This window comes from Poeciliopsis prolifica, unplaced genomic scaffold (assembly GCF_027474105.1).
Source record: "Poeciliopsis prolifica strain line A6 unplaced genomic scaffold, Auburn_PproV2 SCAFFOLD006, whole genome shotgun sequence".
NCBI classification, from domain to species: domain Eukaryota; kingdom Metazoa; phylum Chordata; class Actinopteri; order Cyprinodontiformes; family Poeciliidae; genus Poeciliopsis; species Poeciliopsis prolifica.
Window position 1 is genome coordinate 11,496,454 of NW_026562381.1, and position 18,956 is coordinate 11,515,409.

At 40.8% G+C, this 18,956-nt stretch overlaps 1 protein-coding gene across 1 annotated transcript in view; it reads right to left on the bottom strand.

The window, feature by feature from the left end:
- Nucleotides 1-3,758: 3,758 nt before the first annotated feature.
- The window catches only part of LOC129360240 (BCL-6 corepressor-like protein 1), a 42,124-nt gene continuing 26,926 nt past the window's right edge, over nucleotides 3,759-18,956 (bottom strand). Inside the window, 15 exon segments of the mRNA XM_055030336.1 lie at nucleotides 3,759-5,218; nucleotides 5,858-6,032; nucleotides 7,009-7,086; nucleotides 8,516-8,661; nucleotides 9,667-9,833; nucleotides 9,919-10,185; nucleotides 10,357-10,538; nucleotides 14,103-14,491; nucleotides 14,493-14,532; nucleotides 15,524-15,656; nucleotides 15,905-17,452; nucleotides 17,455-17,950; nucleotides 17,952-17,994; nucleotides 17,997-18,477; nucleotides 18,577-18,660. Coding sequence (XP_054886311.1) covers nucleotides 4,894-5,218; nucleotides 5,858-6,032; nucleotides 7,009-7,086; nucleotides 8,516-8,661; nucleotides 9,667-9,833; nucleotides 9,919-10,185; nucleotides 10,357-10,538; nucleotides 14,103-14,491; nucleotides 14,493-14,532; nucleotides 15,524-15,656; nucleotides 15,905-17,452; nucleotides 17,455-17,950; nucleotides 17,952-17,994; nucleotides 17,997-18,477; nucleotides 18,577-18,582 — 4,476 coding nt within the window. The 5' untranslated portion in view covers nucleotides 18,583-18,660 and the 3' untranslated portion in view covers nucleotides 3,759-4,893.

The following is an 18,956-nucleotide window of genomic DNA, read 5'->3' on the forward strand; positions in this document are numbered from 1 at the left end:
TTCATGTGTGAGTGTAGATGGTGAGGTGAGGTCGTGGCCAGCAGCTTATTTTAATTTAAAGTGACAGAGAAACAGATCAATCTGAGCTGGTCAGACTGAAATCTCTTTATCTAAGAATGATTCGTGAATGAACATGTTTTGTATCGTCTACATAAAAATCTGAACCTGTTCAAGGAGGCATAGGAGAAGAAGATGTGGACGAAGGTGGGAAGTCTTCAAAATGTCTGTCCATTCAGTCCAGCAAACTTTGATCTATTCGGCAAAGAATAAAATACAACAGCAGGCTTCCAAAAAGCTTTGATTTAACATTTTTTAAATTAATGCTTTGAAAGTTTTAATTGTGCAACAATTATGCTTTGCAACAATTATGCAAAGCATAATTGTTGCAAAGCATAATTCTATTCAAATGCCTATTCAAATTGGCATTTGAATAGTTCTGCAATTTAATTTTGCAATTATTATGTGTTGGTCTATGCATTCACAACACTCTTACAGGTTCTTTATCGGTTTTTAGGGAAAATTCAGACTGAAGGGTTTAATTTCAACAGAAGAAGCAACAAGGATTTCGGTGAGACCAGAGAGAAAAGGAAGCCTCCAGATTTAAATTTACATGCAGGAGAAGTCACCAGGACTTCCTCAATCTGTGCACCGCCTGGGTTTTTTGTTCCTTTCATAGAGGACTCTTACATAACGCACTCAAGGAGCCCTTAACAAAGACAACGAGCGTCCTCAGTGAACTCATTCGGCTCCAATGGATCCTCAAAACTCCCATGAGAATCCAGACCAAGAAGAAAAGCAGCTGAATTAAAACTCCCGGCCTGGATCGCTCCCTCTTTTGCTGCTTTTGAGAAGAATGTTGCATTTAAATACGCAAGAGCCTCAAATGTCCCTGAACTTTTGCAGATTTAAGAAAGCAGTTTTGTTGGGTTTGTTGCAAACGAATTGCAACAGATATAACTTTCAGTGCAAGCAGCAAAAAGTGCAGCTCGTCTCGCCTGTCTGGCTGGAGCGTGACAAAAACTTTCACCAAAAATTATGTTGCAAATGAGGCAAAATGGCATTTAGAGTTTAAGTAGTTTTAGAAGTGATTTCTGCTTCCTGAAAAATACACAAAATAAATCAAAAATGGCTTATTATCAGAGTGAAATGCAAACTTTTAGTGTCTCTGTGCAGGTAAAATGTCATATGATGGTTTATAGAAGCAGCACTATATCAATGTATATCAATATAAACAATGTTAGTAAATTTTACATTTTTTGAGCCTCATCAAGTTTATTTGTTTGTTTGTTTATTTATATTTTTGATGCTTTAATTAAATTTACTTTTTACTTCTTAAAAGGGAATCTGATCAAATAAAATGGCTGTAGGACTCTTTGGTCATGACATTTACCCTGTTTATTATCAAAATGAATAGCTGTGGTCAGCATAAAATCCATAAAAAGTAACTAACAAAGCAAGTAATAATGGCAAAAAGTAATTCAGATATTATCTATGATGTTTCAAAAGTTTTTAATCAAATGATATTGAGAGAAAGTTGTTATTTTCCATCATGTTACCTTATTTGGACTCAGCCTTCCTGCATTTCTGTGGTGTTTTATATCAGTCTGTCAGAGGGCTTGAGCAGACTTGCCCTCGTTTTCCTCCAATCAGAGGCCGCTGCCTGTCGGTGCGGACCAATCAGGGGCCAGGCTCTGCAGAGGCTCGGCGGGACCGGGGGAGGACCTGCGGGGTCCCGCTGGACGTCTGACGGGCCCAGATTTAGAGGTCCAAACATGCAACCCAACCCGCCCTGAGAACAACCGGATCGAGTTGCGATGAGAAAGAAAAAACGCTCTGAACGTTTCAGCGTTTTCTAAAAGAATCGGATCCTCCTCTGTGAATAAAGCTGATCGGACGGAACAGGCCGAACTGGTCCGAGCCTGACCTGCAGTAACCTCCCGGCGGGCGGGACCATCTGGACCCGGAGGCCCTGCCAGGGGCCGCTCGGGTCACACTGGGCCCCATATGGCCGGCATACTGGCGGCAGAGCATGAATCATCACATTTAAACTGGAGAAAGTCCAGTAAAACCAGTGCAAACCTGCTTCTAACGCGACTCTAACGCGGCTTTGATATGAGTTTAAGTTCCTAAAAGTAGGAAGTAACTAGATACTTAGTTACATGAACTCGAATAACCTTTTGAAATAAAATATATTTGGATTCATTACATTACACTTTTACTATTATTATGACATTATTAATTGAGTAAACTTTTACTTTTAATAATACCTAATTACTTTTACTTGAGTAATATCTTTATGAAGTATCACTACTTTTACATAATATTATTAAGATACTTTTACTTTTAACAATACTAAATTTACTTGAGTAATAGTTTGACTTGTAATAATTACTTTTAGTTGAGTAATATTAAACTTTCTTCTGCCTCAATTTATTTTTATTTGTATATACTTAATAAAGTGACTTCAAACACAACTTTATTTTTCTCTCTCCGTCTGATGACGTCATCAGCGAGAATCAGTAACTTTTTAACTTTTCCCTGCTTTAAATCTCGTCTCTTCTTTGAGTCTGAACTGCAGCATAAAACTCAGATTTAATGTGTTTTATCAGATGATCCTTGAATGAGGATTTATTGCAGGTGCGCAGCCGCGCACACGCAGCCGTGACGTAACACCAATGAAACAGGATCGTTCGGGTTTTCAGTGAACTGAGCTGCTGTCTGTGGCGCCCTCTAGTGGAGAAACAGTCAGCAGTCTGATTCACTTTTAGCTCAGGTTTTTTCTCCTTTTGTTTTTTTTTAAGGGACTCGATTTAAATTATTAATCGAGATATATTTACAGTCTGAAATTAACATTTTAATCAAAATAATTTTCAATTCAAAAAATAAGTTTTGCTTTAAATTATTTAATCTAGACCAATGATAAAGATATTTATTGTTTTTAATCCGTTGTTCAACCATCATATTGATCCGAATGCTTCATAATTATTGTAACTTCTTTGAAAAATTATTTCTGAGGAGTTTAAACCATAAAAAATGTCACTAATGTCGAGCCTTCAGCTTCAATCTGAACATGAGCTGAAACAATTATTCGTGATGAATCGATTGTCAACTTGGTAATTGATTAGACACTAAAGAAGGCAATTCGCTGAAAGAAGGTATGCAGAGCAGTAATTAATAATATGCATTTTGCATTTACGATAAAAATAAATCATTTTTAGTATATATTTTCAATCTCATCAGTTTTAGTTTCATCTGATTCAAATCTGTAAAAGGAAAAATAAATCTATAATTTCACTATGCAATCATTAACCAGTTAATAAAAAGAAGAAATAAACATATGTGTACAGCGTATTCCTGCTATGATACTTTTACTTTTAATAATAGTTAAAAGTATCATTAAATATACTTTAGATGAGCAGAAACGGCTTTTCACATATTATTAAATTTATTTTTTAGCTACAGCTGAACCCTTTGCTATATATTGTTAAGCATTCACTACAGGAATGCTGTATTATTGAATTTTAATTGAAAAAAAATTGTATTTTATTATTTAAACAAAGAAATTATATTAGTTTGCATTAATTTTGTTTTTTTTAAATATGTAAATAAGCTTCAGCAGTTAAATGAAAAATCTGCAGAATGTGCTAATTTTTAATCAAATTAATTAATTGTCAATGAATTGATGATACGATCTACAAATTATTATTGGCTGTAATCCGAATCTGAACAACCCACTGATAACAAAAACAGAGACAAACTGATTCACAATCATGCTTTATTCTGCTTGAATTCTTATAAAAGAATCAAATAAAATCCTCTTCCAGGACCTCCTTCAGTCTAGCTGCGTCCCGCTTCCCCTCTGCTAAACTAAACTTTTCTTTACACCTTAAATATCTTTTATTAATTTGTGACGTCAAAGCAAAAAAACAAATAAAAAAAATGAAGAGAAAAGAAAGAAACTTCGTTGATTGTCAACACAAAACTCTATTTTTAGCACCAGTACAATAAAACTGTACTTTAGCTGTTTTTGAAACACTGGTTCTGAAGGAGGGAGAGTAATCTCAGAGTAAAGGGATCCTTAGTGAGAACATTTCAGAACGAAGCACCAACCATGGAGGGCCTCTCCTCCCACACCTCGGATACACAACAGTTCAAATATATTAATGACTATTAAATTAAGCACAACAAACAGTGGAGCTCCAACACAAAGCACTCTGGGATCTGGAAACACTGCGGGGTCGGGTCGGGTCGTGGCTGCAGTCGGTCGGGCGTCTCTGGACCTCCGCGGTTCTGTAACAGTTCATGATGAATGGAGAACGTCTGCCTGGTTCTGTAAACTAACTCTCAACGTGGCGACCGATGATGTCGTTTGATTCATGACGGTCAGTCTGTCCATGATGGCGACCGATGATGTCGTTCGATGATGTCGTTCCATGATGGCGACCGATGATGTCGTTCCATGATGGCGACCGATGATGTCATTGGCGGTCAGTCTGTCCATGATTGCGGCCGAGTGGAGCGAAGCGGAAATGTGCCTCAATATGTGCCACGGTTTCTTCTCTCCCTCGAGTTCTTCAAAATAAAAGCCTCGGGTCGTCTCCTAAACTGAAAGACCGGAAGAATTCGCCGGCTCGTCGCCATGGCAACTCATTTACGTAACCAAATACGTTCACCCTGATATACATTTACACAACCATGTACACACGGATCAGTAAAAAAGTTTCTTGTGTATTCAAATATACCTAAAGATAAGAACCTGAAAGCTGCTTTCCTGCATTGACCACTCCTGTGTGTGAGGTCAAAGGTCAAGGGTCGGGGCTGTCTCGGGGGTCAGTCCCGCCGGACGGAGAGGCTTCCTGCTGTCTCCATGGAAACGCGGGGCGGACGGTGGGGCTATCGGCTCCGACACTTGGCTGTGGGCGCCTCCTCCTCTTCCTCGTCTTCCTCCGGTAAGATGTGAACGGACGAGCCCAGCAGTCTCTGCAGCTCCGGCACGCAGCACACCAGCTCCACCGGCCCCTCCCCCTCTTCCTCATAATCATCGTCGCCGCCGCTGCCGCGTCTCCGGGGGAAGCCGACCTGGCTGACGGAGACCTGCCTCCAGAGCTCGTCTTGGGACAAACTCACGACCTCGAAGTGCGGGTAACGGGCCCGGAAGATCCGCGCCGACATCTTCAGCCGCTTCAGGACGTCCGTCAGCAGGAACCAGTTACAGAAGCTGCCAGGGAGGAAGAACCAAAAAACACAGCTCACGTCAGACAGGAGCCATTTTTACTACTGCATGTCTGTAAAAGGATTCATATTAAAATACTGAAGTTTCTTTATTCTCTGAATTCATTTTGTTTAGTGAAGAAGTCGTTTCTTCAGACATCAGCCAGGTCCGAATTCAGTCTGCATCCTCTGAAGCAGTCTTTGAAGAACCCGGTCTTCTAGAACCCGGTCTACGGGTTCTTAACGGTCTACAGAGACCGGGTTCTTCAATGACAGCGAATAAATGCAGACCAGAAGAGGAAAGCTGTGAATTCGGACACGTCCACCGTCTCCGCCCCGCCTCAGCGTAACTCATGTTATAAGAGATTTATAGGCAATTTAGGATGTTTTTAGCATTTACAATCATTTCTTTCTTCTTCTTATCCTTTGTGGTTTAAGTTTAACAGACTTAAAGGGAGTTTTTTATTTTTATTTAATCTCTTTTCAGATTATTGTTGCTTTTGTTGCTTCATATGTGAAGTGGTTTATAAAAACATGTTTTTAAATTATCCAGACCCAAACTCTGAATGTAGATTTAAAAAGTTTCACCGGTTTTCTTTTCAGTTCTCTGCATTGCTTTGTCTCGGTACCGTTGTTCTGGACTCACCCCTGTGTCAGTGAAACCTGGACGTGGTAGCAGGGTAAAAGCGGCTCCGACGAGAACTCAAACAGGAGACAGTCTTTGTCCGAGTCCTTCTCCAGCTTCGCGTCTCCGTTCTCCTCCTCTGGCTCCTGGTTCTCCTCAGACAGCAGGAAGTCCCAGCATGGCTCCTGCTCCGTTTCTGCACAACGGGGTCAACAGAGGTCAGAGGAAATAGAGACCATATCCAGCTGGCTGCAAAACACGAGGCCTGGATGCCCCCTAGTGGTCGGTCTGACCTCGGCCAATCACAGTGTTTATTAAAAGAAGATGCTAAACCCTCGCAGCTACATGCAGAGGGAAAAAACAACACAACAAATCACAATAGTTTTTCTATTAAAAACTGAAACCTGGTTACATTTTAGGGACTTCAAAATAATCGTGATTTAACCTAAAGACCAAAAGCTGTTGTAAAAGTTTAGTCTACAAGTAAACAAACAAGCAGACATCTACAGCCTGGGCACAAACTGAGAACTTAGAGAAGGAGAACATAGTTTTAAAAAGAAATAGTTAATTACTCGATTAAAGGACAACAACATCTGTCAAAGTGCAGCTCAAACTTTACTCCGTATGACACAAATTATGGATGGATGTTGATATTATTATTGAAGTTATTTCTGTCTCATAAAAAGTTTCATATCGGTTGATATCAATAATCATTTATTCTTTTTTATTTTAATTATCTGAAATACTGATACACTGGTAGAATAATTTACTTTTCACTCCACGCTGTTGTTTTGTTATTTTAGTTGAGCAGCTAAAGCTTTTCTTCTGCCTACATCTCCCACAATGCTGTTCAGTTGTGGCTCAGAGTTCAATGAAGTATCTAAATATTGAATATTCTATCAGATGAATTAACTATTGATAAATATTGCTATGGATTTATTATTCAGTCCTAATGTTTCCTGGTATGACAACTAGTCGAATTTCCTCAAAGCCTGAAATAAAATCCCCAATTTTAGAAAGAACAGAAAATAAAATGTAAAGCCATCACAAACATGATGACCGTTAATGACGAGGACAGCTACAGCGATTCGAGTCACAGTTTTTTCTAACTGACTTTGTAAATGATAAACATGAGCTTCGTTCGCAGACAGATCTGTGAAGAGGTTTCTTACCGAACAGTGAGCTGCTGTAGAAATCCCAGGGCAAACTGGAATCCTTTTCACCGCGGCCTTCCAGGTCAGAGAAATACTCTGGAAAACAAAGTAATAAAGTATACTGCATCGATATTCGGTGACAGTTTGAACATCAACGTAGGAAACAAGCCGAGGGGAGTTCTGCAGGTTTCACCAACTCAAATTTAAGACTTTTTAAGACCTTAAGGGCATTATGAATAAAACGTAAGACTGTATCACAACAGAAATCTGCACAATATCTCACATTTTGTGAGGCCAAACTGGTTTTTGCACCAGATGCACCTAGCATCACACAGATTAGCAGCAGAAGTGATCAAACAGAGAAGCCAAACGTTCCCCAGCAAACTGGTTATAAATTTTAATTGACCCGTGACAAATGCAAAAACCTAGCAAGCTAGCTAAGGTGTATTAGCAGATAGTTAGCCGTAGTCTCAATTGCCTCAAATCACAACGTCTGAGTACGACTAAATTTTACCTGACAGAAAAGCCCTGCAATTTTTTTGTTTTTTAAACGACACAGAATATGCAAGATTAGATCGTTCTGCCATGATATGATTAAGACCTGTGATTTAAAGCTAACTCACCTTAAAAAAATAAATACAAAAGACATTTCAAGGCTTTAATTTTTGAAACCCAAATTGAAGGACACTTGATCATGTCGTTATTCACCGCCACAATTAGATGCAGCATGTCTTCCTCTAGTTCATAACACAATTTTACAACTGAAATATAACAAAAAAAAAATCTGGGTTGACCAGTGAAAAACAGAATCTGGATTTTCTTCTCAGAGCACCAGATTAAGATTATAAAACAGGAAGACATTTTAATAGATGCAGCTGAATGCTGAACTGAAATGCTGGCATTGTTTCAGAAACCTGCTATAAAACAATATTCTCATTTTTTCATGTTATTTAACAAATGAGAATATGTTTTTATGTAACAGTTTCGTCTGAAAAAGGACAAAAAAATCCTTCTAACAGTATGCAGACGAGCCTGTTTTGAACTGTGTGTATAATTATTCATCTTCAATGGTTGCTGTGAAGATATTTTCCTGCAAATCCTGGATGAATGAGGCTAGCGATCCAGAAACAAACAAAAACAACTGAGTCATCTCTGCTTTTTATGAAGTCAGCTCGTCTGTTCCTGATTGTTACTTCGTCACTATAACCACTGCTTGTCACGTTCGGCATCGGGGCGGCTGCAGAGTCCCAGCGGCAGGACGAGCAGCGCCTTTGACAACGGTTATTGTCCTGCTCTGAAGGAGACGGTGGACCCAACAGCAGACATTAATCCGCCCCGCCGAGCCAAACGAGAAGTGGGCACAGTGTTTATTAATGTGTTGACACTTTCACGTTAGGAAAACACATCATCAATTATTCATGTTTTGTTTACTTTCAGCTGGCTTCATGAGATCCTTGCTAAACAGCTCTCTGGTTAAATATCGCTGCCGCTGTGAGTCGACTTCTGGCAGAAACGGCGTCGGTACCTGTGAGGAAGGTCTTCATGCTCTGACTGTGCGCCAGTTTGACCGGCGTGTGGCCAGAATAAGTCGCTAGCGTCGGGTCGGCTCCGTGGTTCAGCAGAAGCCAAACTATTGGCAAGTTGTCGCTGGCTACTGCATCGTGAAGTGGCCTAAAGGGAGAAACACACACAGGTGGGTTCAGGAAGTCTAGAAGGGAACAAATGACACCTCAACCTGCCCTGAGCTCATCTGGAAAAGCTCATGATACTTCCTACATTCATGACCACAAATCACCATCAGAGTAGAAATAATTTAACATATTTTCACTCAGGTAAAAGTAAAAAGCAGTCGTCCAAAAAAATTACTCAAGAGTAAAAAGTATTTGGTAAAACGTGACTAAAGTACTGATCAAAATATTGATCATTAAATATTTACAAAATACATAATCATATGGCCCAAAACATAAAGTTATGTGAAAATGTTGGTGATTTAAAGACAAATATGAAATAATTTCTATAAATATCATAATTACAAAATAACAAAATCAGGCAAAAATTTTTTCCAAATAATGTTTTTTAAATTAAAGATGTAGTAATTTAATTTAGTAATTAATGACCAGATTGACTAATCTGGTGATTAATTGACTAATTTGACAAAAAAAAATTTTAACATTCTGCACATCTGTTTATTTAGCCACTTAAGGCTTTTTTATGCAACATTAGAAATAGATTAAAAGATACAAATACACAAATAATTAAGATTCCTTTTGAAATAAGGAAATAAATATTTTATGCAATAATAGCAATCCTTAAGTGAATTTAAAACCAACTTGAGAAGTTTGGGCTAAAACGTATTTAAAGAAAAAGGTGATTATATCTTTAATGTAAAATATGAACAGTTTTGGCTTTTTAACTGCTCTGAAGAAGAAGATTTTCAGCAAACGCTATTTTTTAACTCCAGTTAATAATTAATCGATAACTAAATTAGTTGACTATTATTCAATTCATCACAATTAGTCGTTTCAGCTTTCAATAGAAAAATGATGAAACTTTAACAAAAACTGCAGATGTGTGTCTGCTGAACTTTGAACTGTTTATCATTCAGTGGGTAGAAAATCCAGAAATCAAGCAATAAAATTCCTCCAGTAAATGTAACTAGTTACTCCGTAAGCCCACCTCGTCCCATCCTGAGCGCTGCAGTTGACGTCGGCTCCGTGTTTCAGGAGGATCTGGACAATCTGAGTCCAACCTCGTGAGGACGCCTCATGGAGAGCCGTGTAGCCTGCGTTGTCCCTCCGATTCACCTCCCTGATGTCCTTGTCCAGACAGTACTGGACCACGTCCTGCCCAGCAGAGGACGGTCAGACTTTCAGAACGTCTCTGGTTTCGGAGTAACACACCGATCGGACCGCAGTGACGGCGGTTTACCTGGTAGCCGAGGCGTGCGGCGCGCTGCAGCAGAGTTTCTCCAGCGTTTTTATTCACGATGAGTCGGCGGACCTCGGGAGGAACCGGCCTCTTAGGAGACGAGTCGGACCCGCTGCTTCTTCCTGAGGAGCTTTTCTTGACGGTCGGAGAAGATGGCAAACTTTTTGGAGTTGGCAGAGGTGTGAGTTGTGGTTTTGCATCAGCGCTATCGTCGTCCAGCCGGAGGGAGGAGCCGCGTTTCCCTGAGCTGCTGCGCTTGGTCTTACTCTAAAGAAAATAATTTTATCATTCATGTGGAAACCTGCTGTCCCAGCTGATCCCATAACTGTGAAGAACAGCGTGTCATCTGGCCACAGGGGGGCAGTGTAATCTTACATATTTACAGAACTGTAATGATTAGAATGTGCTGCAACCTGGGATGAAGGACCAGGAGCGTACCTTGGGCTCGTCACCGTCACTGAGGTGTTTGCTTTTGAACTTCCTTTTTCCAGAAGGCTTGTTGCTGCACTCCGACTCCTCGCTCTCCTGGTAGCGGACGGATCCGGAGCGAGTGTATGAGGGTTTGGGTGGGGGAGGGGGCTGTGGGCCGGGGGCGGCTGGACACCGATCCCTCTGTGCATCTGCAGACAGGATTGATCAAAAGTTATGCAGAGTGGCACCAAACTACGGCCAAATATGCAGCTTCATATTTGCAAAGGCGTTCATATTTCATCCCTCTATTGATTTCCTTTCAGGTCTTTATTGATAAGATTGTTAGAAATTCGTCAACACTTTTCTGCTGCACTCCTTTGTCTTCCTATATTACATAAAATCTTATTGGTTTAATGGGGCATGTAAAATAGCAAAGAAATATCTGCAAACTATTGACTCCTTAATCCCAATCTATTCCATAAACAGCTAGAAGATACAGTGACGCTCCTAAATCAAGTCATAACCAATAATCCACCTAACAGGGTAACCACAGAAATATCTGGGATGTGACCTTTAGCCCCCCTCTGACAGAAGGTCACATCTTTAACTCCCAGGTCACCTTTACATTTTGTCAGATGAGCCTCAGTATGTTCACCCAGCGACTCAACTCGGAAACCTTCAATAAATAAACCATAATCCATTTATTCTGGGTTACAGCCGCAGCAAAACTCTCAGTCTGACAACATGGACTGTCTGTGCTTGTTGCTCTTTTTTGTTGTTTATTTATTTAGTTATTTTTTGTGCGTTAAAAGAAACATGAACTGTCTTAAGTTGTTGTCTTTTTTTGGTTATTTTTTTGCACATTAACTGAGTGTAAAGTTCGAAATGGGTATTGATGGCAACACATTTGAGCTCAAAGACGACTGATTTAGGCTTACCCCACATGTGACCCTTCAATTGATGGTGTCATGCAGGACACGTTACGGTGAAATATGGTCTCTGGTAAAAGAGCTGTTAGCATAACATGACTGTCAACAGTTTCAGTCAGAGGCCTACTGAGATGCGTTGGAAGACTGTCTGCTACTGGAAACCCATGCTGCCCACAGCATCACCATCCACAACGACTCTCTGAAGATATGAGTTACAACATTTAACTTCCCTTTGGGACTAATTAAAAACATTTGAACTGAATTGAATCATCTCTGTTTCAGTTTATTAAAGGCTCTCTGAGACTAAATAAAATATAAGTAAATCATCCCTGTATGATGCTGTTCTCTGTAAAGTTTGTGCAATAGTCTGCTCAGCTTCCTATGTGGTCTGCTGGTGTTGCACTCAAAACGCCCCCCTGCTGTGAGAAGCAGCCTGTCTGCAGGAATCACTGACAAAACGGTCTAATAGGCAAAACAACACGGATATACCTGCTATTTCTTCAACTTCTGCAAGTCAATCTACATGACTGATTTTGGTTATTTGTATAGAGCTAATCAATCAGGATACTGATCAGTCAGGAGAGAAGAGGAAGTGAAAGACGTCTGCCTCCTCCTCCTCTTCCTCCTGCTTCATCTGTGGACTCAAGTTGCTGAAGGAAATTCTCAGGTGATCTAGCTGTTCTAGTTCTCTGCTTCTTAAATGTTTTATTTGTCTCGACATAATTTATAAAACAAGCAGCCATTTTCAAAACATATCCTTAAGAAGATAAAGACGTAACGGTGCTGCTGCCATCACAAAATTATTCTGTTTTTGTTTGGGGTTTTTTGGTCACAGTAAAATCTTCAGATCGTTAAACAAATTTTAACATCAGACAACAGAGTTTGACCCAGAAAAGCTGCTCAGCCTGGTGGTCCAGCAGTTCTTTAACAAAGTCGAAACATGAACTGTAAAATCTCTATCTCATAAAAGGCAAATATTAAAACAAAACAACCTAAAATAAATAAACAATCAAAGCTCAGCCTGGTGGCCCGCCAGGCTTATAATACACCAGGGGAAACCCTAAATGAAGTAAATAGAAAATACAGTTTCCAAGTTAAGGTTTTGCCCTTTACACTAACTAACCCATGATTCATGAATTAACGAACCTTCCTGATGACATGAAGCAGGCTAACAGGTCTTATAAAGGGGACATCATCTGTAGAAACTTGACAAACGAGAAACAAAGTCACTCTTCCCAGAACTGCATATAAAATATGGGATTCATTTGAGAGAAGAAGCGACAACAATCTAAACTCCAACTAAACTGGAGATAAAAAAGAAAAAAATGTTTTTGGATAAAAGCAGAAGCAGGAATTGGGTAAAAAAATCAGAATGACTAAAACAAGCACCTCCGTCATGCTCTAAAGATAGTTTCTTTCTGCTGCTTCTAAAGGAGCGATCTCATATTTCTCTCTGTAAATAGATTTACAATCTTTATACAATTATTCATAAGTTTTCCAGCAGTGATTCACCCAAACACAATGTTTTTTTCTGAATAATCACTTAACCTATGAAACGTCAGACAATGACAAACACTTGCCACAAGCAAACCAGTTGAAATGATGTAAATAACTCCCCACTGCCAAAGAAAAGGATGAATGCACAATGACGGTTTTAAAACGAGGCTCTTTCAGGCTAAACTATGACGTGTCAAACTTAGTATTTTGTTGCCATTGTTTAATATGCCAATAACATTTCACACTACTCTGTGACTACCTTCATACTTTGGATTTACTTCATAAAGGTTTTAAAACTCCGACTCCTTTTCCAAAACATTTCATATCAGAAAATCTTTTCCACACTCAAATTTCTGGAGTTTTTTTTAATTCTAGTTTATTTGTTTGTTAAAGTCCTCAATACATATTTTTATACTTTTTAAGCTTTGAATTTTAAACCTGCATAAAAAACAAAAGAAAAATGAAAAAGACCTTTGGACTAAAGCCTGTTGTAATAAGAAATAAATCAATTAATTCCACGATGAATTAAAACAAGCTCAATAATTTCTATTTTTTTGCATCTCTCCAAAGACTTTATGATAAAATATTCATTTCGGTGCTCAGTAATTTTGTTTTCAGAGACTTCAGTATCCATTTTATTTGTTTTTTTATTTATTTTGGATATTTAAAATGTCTCCCAGTTCCAGTGTGAAATATTTGTTTGAAATTAAAGTTTATTGAGCTTTGGGAGGGTTTATTGAATTCATTAATTTCTTAAGTTTTGGAGACTAAATGTGAAAATTAGCATTAATACCAATAACCTGTAAATCTCTCCTGCATTGTCAACTTTTAAATAATATCATCAATTTATTCAGTATTATGTCATAATCATTATATTACTTGAAAACTGAAAATGAGTGTTGAGGCTGAAAGTTGTCCAGCCAACAGACGATAAAATGACACTTTACTCAAGATGGATGCATAAACGCTAGCTAGTTAACTGTTAGTAGCTAGTTAGCGTTAGCCGCCACCGCCTCGAGTCAGAGGGCGTAATGATAATGTTTGCGGGTGAATCAAACGTTGGGGGACAGAAAAGTCCCACAAGACAAACAAAGCACATACAGAATATTAAACTGTCTTGCCACAACAAAATTTAAGGCCTGTCATTGACGTATTTAAGGCTAACTCACATTTTTTAATGACTAATACTTTTTAAGGATCAATCAGATTCAGATAAATGGCTAAAGGAAAGTGAACAGCTGGATAGATAACAGATAAATAGGTGAGTAGATACGTGAATCTATTTTGTTTTTCATCCAAATCCAGACCTTTAAACTCTGAAACCAAACTGCAGCTGTTCTGAGTTACCTGCTGGCGTTTCGGCGTCCTGCCTCGGAGCGTCTCCCAGGTGCTCGCCCTCCTCCAGCTTGTCCTTCTCAGTGATGTATTCCCCAGTCTCATACTTCTTACTGGAACATCGCCGACGTTTCTTGTGTGGGGGCGTGTCAGCCTCAACGCCGGCCGTTCTGACCTTCCCCTCAAGCGCTCGTTCAGGCAACGCGTTCGATCGGGGCCTGCCTCTCGGACGGCGAGCCGGCTGGCTGGGCGTCGAAGGCGGCGATGGAGACACATCTTTGGGCAGCGGAGGCGGAGGGGACGGCGTTGCAAAGCCCCAAAGGTCAAGTCGAGCGTCGTCGGAACGTCTCTGTCCTCTCCTCAGTCGTGGGAAAGAGGACTCTACCGCTTCTGGTTCTTTGATGGGACACCGAGGCGTCGACACCGAGAGGATTGCTTTTACCTGTGATGGATGAAATAAAATCTGATTGGTGCGTTCAGATTATATGCATGTAAATGTGAAGAAAATGAATTGAAAGAAGCAAGGCACATCTGATCTCTGCACACAAACTGCTTAAAGTGACAGCACCAACACTAAAATGGAAATCTATAATAAATAAAGCAAACACATATATGCTGGGAGGCTTTAAAGGCAGTAAATGCTTCACGACACAAAACAGGGTTTGTATATTTTCCCCATAGTAAAATTCAAGCACTTCTCAAGCATTTTCAAGGTAGGTTTTCAAGCTTTTCCAGCACCACACTTTGGAAATAAAAACAATACAAATCAACTCAGAAAAGTCAGTTTCAGCTCCAGATTATGATACCATTTGTTACTTTTATTAATGGTTTTGTGAAAGTATTCTAGGAAAACTAAAATATAAGAATAAAGATTTTTTGTTTTGAAATGTCTCTGACAAACCTGACTGGTCTGAGAACAAAAGAGTAATTAAAAAAATGTTAATAATGTTGTTTAGCATTTAGAAAACAACTTTATTTAAATTACACAGATCAATAAGCCATTGAAAAATTAGGAATAATTAATATTCATCACATTGAAACAACCAAACTGACTTTTCTACTAAATTAATTTCTTAAACACAGTAAACAAATAAAGTTACACAAAAACCTTTAACATTTTAAAAAAGTTCAGACTAAGTTTTCTGGCATTAGCCAATACAAATAACTTTGGTAATTCTAACAGGGAAAAACTCTGATTTATTTCAAGTAGTGAAAAATAAACGTGTCTGTGTCTTTATATGAAAGTATCTGGTTTCAACTGTACATAAAGTTTTCCAAATTTAGGTTTTTAATCAGGCGTTAGGCTACATTTTATTACAAAACTGCCGTTTTGTAGTACAGTTCATCACTTTCCAAACCTTGAAAACACTGATCTGATTTAAGCACTTTCAAGGATTTCAAGCTCCCGTACGAACCGTTAAAAAAGGCCGTACCTGTTTTGTTCCGCGCTGCTTGCTCAGCCTCATTGAAACTGGTCTTGTCCTTTGGATTCGGCTCTTTACTCTGAGGGGAAAGCCCTCCTTTCGACAGATTCTGCTCTAGTGCAGGTGCAGATTGTTTCTTCTGCTGAAATTCACAGGGGACACAGGGAGCACATTAAACAGGATGCTATTGATCACAAACTTTCTTGGTAAAGTGAAGAAAGCAAACTCAAAATAAAATCCTAGAAGTAATCAATCATAGACGGGGTTCATGAAATCGAGCTCTGACCACCCAATCAGCCCATGAGAACCTTTATATGTGTTATTTACTCACACTCGTGACTCCAAAATGGATGTTAAACTAAAGATATACAAGGTAACAACAAAATGTACCTTTTTATTCACAGAAACTTTCACTGGTGTCTTCTCTTTGTCTTGCTTTTTCTTCCCCGCTGCTTTCTTTACTGGTTCTGCTGCTGGCTTCTCCTTCGCTGGTTTCTTAGGACTGCTCTTCCTTTGTTTGATAGCAGCTGCTTTTGCTTTGGTCGGCGACTCCTCTTTGGTACCGTTTGCTGTTTTCTTCAATGCGTCACTCCCACCTTTACGCTGGCCTGTAAGGATGGATGCAACCATGCCCTCCAATTTTTCACCCGCAGCACCGTTTGATGCCCCACTTTCGTTCAGTGATATCTCCCCTTCTAACACCTGGGCCAGTTTGCTCTCCATCCTGCCCCCATTTGTTGATGCATTGCTACCAAACAGATGAGTCTGACCAGTGGGGTTGGAGGAGCCGTGCTTTGCGTGCTCGCCTCTAGTGCTGTGAACGGCGGTGTTATTTTCTGAAAGTTCAGCAGCATTCAACATCTCGTGCCTTTTTGTAACTTGAGTGGATTCTCCTTGAGACGACCATTTCTCCACAGGCCAGTAAGGGGGGTATTCGAAAGTAGTACCATGCTTAGATTGGATGTCTTTGCTCTCACTGAGTGGATTCAGAACATCAGATTTTCTCAATGCGCCAGGTGATGCTTGAGTTCCATCCTCATTTGTGTGAGCTGTCGTTTCAAGACCTTGTTGCTTAACAATTGAAGCAAGGTTGGACAAGGGAGACTTCATTCTCTCCCATTTGTTCTCCTCAGGTTTGGACGGGCTCTTGAACTTGGACCCCTCTGCGACGGCAGTGCCTTTTGTCTTTGTTGATCCTTGGGGGGTTTTTCTCTGAAGAGAAGCGGGTTGGTGAGGAAGGAGGGACGGCGGCTGCCAGGTCGGACTGACAGCAGCAGCAGAGTACGGCCCGACTGCTTTGTTGGGGCCACATTTCTTTTGACTTCCAGTGTTGGCGGAGCTCAGCAGGGCAGCCGACAGTGCTCCTTTAGTGGAACAGTTCTTGGATAAGGCCGTGCCAGTGTTTTTAACGAGCTTCCCGCTTTGTGCGTGTTGGTTGCCCTTCACCAGACAGGAAGGCTTCTTCCCTCCTGAGGCCAGATGTTCTCCTTGGTCAATAATAGATATAAACTCTTGCTTTGCAAAGCTCTGTAATTCATCAACAAAGGTTCCCTTTCCATCTTTGCCTCTTAGGGTGGAAGCCAGTATGGGGCTAGCCACGCCTACATATGTACCAGGGATACTTTTAATGGACTCCTGTGCAGATCCCTTCCCCCACGTCGATTTGGACTCAGTAATCTGGTGATTCTGAGTCCGACTCAACTGTTTTTGATGTGATCCATTCCTGTGGGAGTTCGGTAAAATTGGATACTGTGTGTTTGAGCAGTAAGCTGTAGAATGAGTCCTCTTTGCGTTCAGAAAATCTCTCGGACTGGACTCGCCATGGGACTCGATCGCAGAAACCGGTGCGTCGCCTATACATTTCGGACGCTTTGATTTAGCTGACAAATCGAGAGGTACGTCTCTTTTTCGTTGTTTCTGCAGCATTGCAGCAGAGTTGGTTTTGCAGCAGAGGGGGCCATTGCATTCAGAGTACCCATGGCTGTCTTGTCTATGCTGTTGGCTTTTTCCATATGGTTCAGGAGCCGACTTTGAGAGGTGATGCCGGCCAGTGCGGAGCCACAGCAGATCGCAGCGGTCGGAGACAAGGTGTAGTGGGTGGGTGCTGCTGATGTTAATGACGGATGCTGCAATGGTAGTGTAATAGCTGGTGAGCATACCACAGAGGCTAAAGATTTATGCTCTCCTAGAGATTTGGTAGTCTTGCTTGACGAGTGGTTGGGTTTGAGCTTCAGGTTTGATCCAGCTGCTTTTTTGTCTGGAGCTCGGCCCACGGACAATGAGTAGGGGTAAGTTCGCAGGAGAGACTTGCCTCCGACACCTGAGCCCTGCGGCTGAATTTCCTTTTGAAACTGACTGCTTGTGGCATCTCTCAATGCTGCGATTTGACCCAACGCTGGTGGAAGAGTGATTTTACAAAGCTGAGGGAAATTAGAGGGGGATAAAGGCAATGGGCTGGGCTGGTTTGAACATGGCAGAACCTGAAACCCTGGAGCGAGACTTTGCAGAGACTGCGTTGGTGGGTGTGATTTTTTACTAGATGTCACATTGCTGTGACACGGGTTGAGAGCGTCCTCCCGGCCGGCTTTTACACCACTTGACCACTGAGGAGAGGGGAAGACCCCAGACCCATCAGCTCTGACTTTCGGGGTGTCTGTCCGTTTGTCTGTTCCCTTCTCTGAGCTGGCCAGAACCGGGCTGGACATTGGTGCATTATTAGGCTGTTGAGGCAGAGGATTTTCCGGAATATGGTTGCAGTTGCTAGAGTTCAGGCAGGCTTTTAAAGCCTTACAGTCTTTCGTTGGAGTGGCCTTGTTTTGCTGACTGAGGTTCGCATCTCCTCTAAACTCAGGGGTTAGAGTCTGAGGGGGATTTCCCACCATACTAGTGGATGCTTTAGTCAGAGCACTGATCTCTCTGCTCACCGGGCCTCCATCCCCTACATTCATTAGTGTAGATTCCACCTGAGTAATGACAGAGGTTAATGAGACCAGGGTTAAGAGGATAAGAGGACAAATTGGTCTAATCAAGTGATCTCACTTCAACAGAAAGAAAACAAGTACCTGCATAGGTGTTTCTCTAGCAAAACATGCCTCAGGTGGGAGCTCAGCCAGTCAATATGATCTTCTTTAAAACAAAGCAATGTGCTGCAGAACACACAAGAACAAACAAGTTGTGATTTTGACATTGCGCTGATCTGTTTTTACTTAAATCTAAGAAAGCCAGAAGCAAACAGGCTGATCTGATCCCAAGTGTAAACTACTAAATTCAGGGCTTCCTTTTAGCTCTGGCTCTAATATCCACCTGACTGCACTCAAACCAGTGGTGTCAAAAGTGCGGATCCGGGGCCATTCGCGTACTCTGGAAAGATTTTGTGCAGCCACCTACTGCAATTGAAGAATTGCACACATTTGGCCTCAGCACAGGCGGGTGATGCAGATGA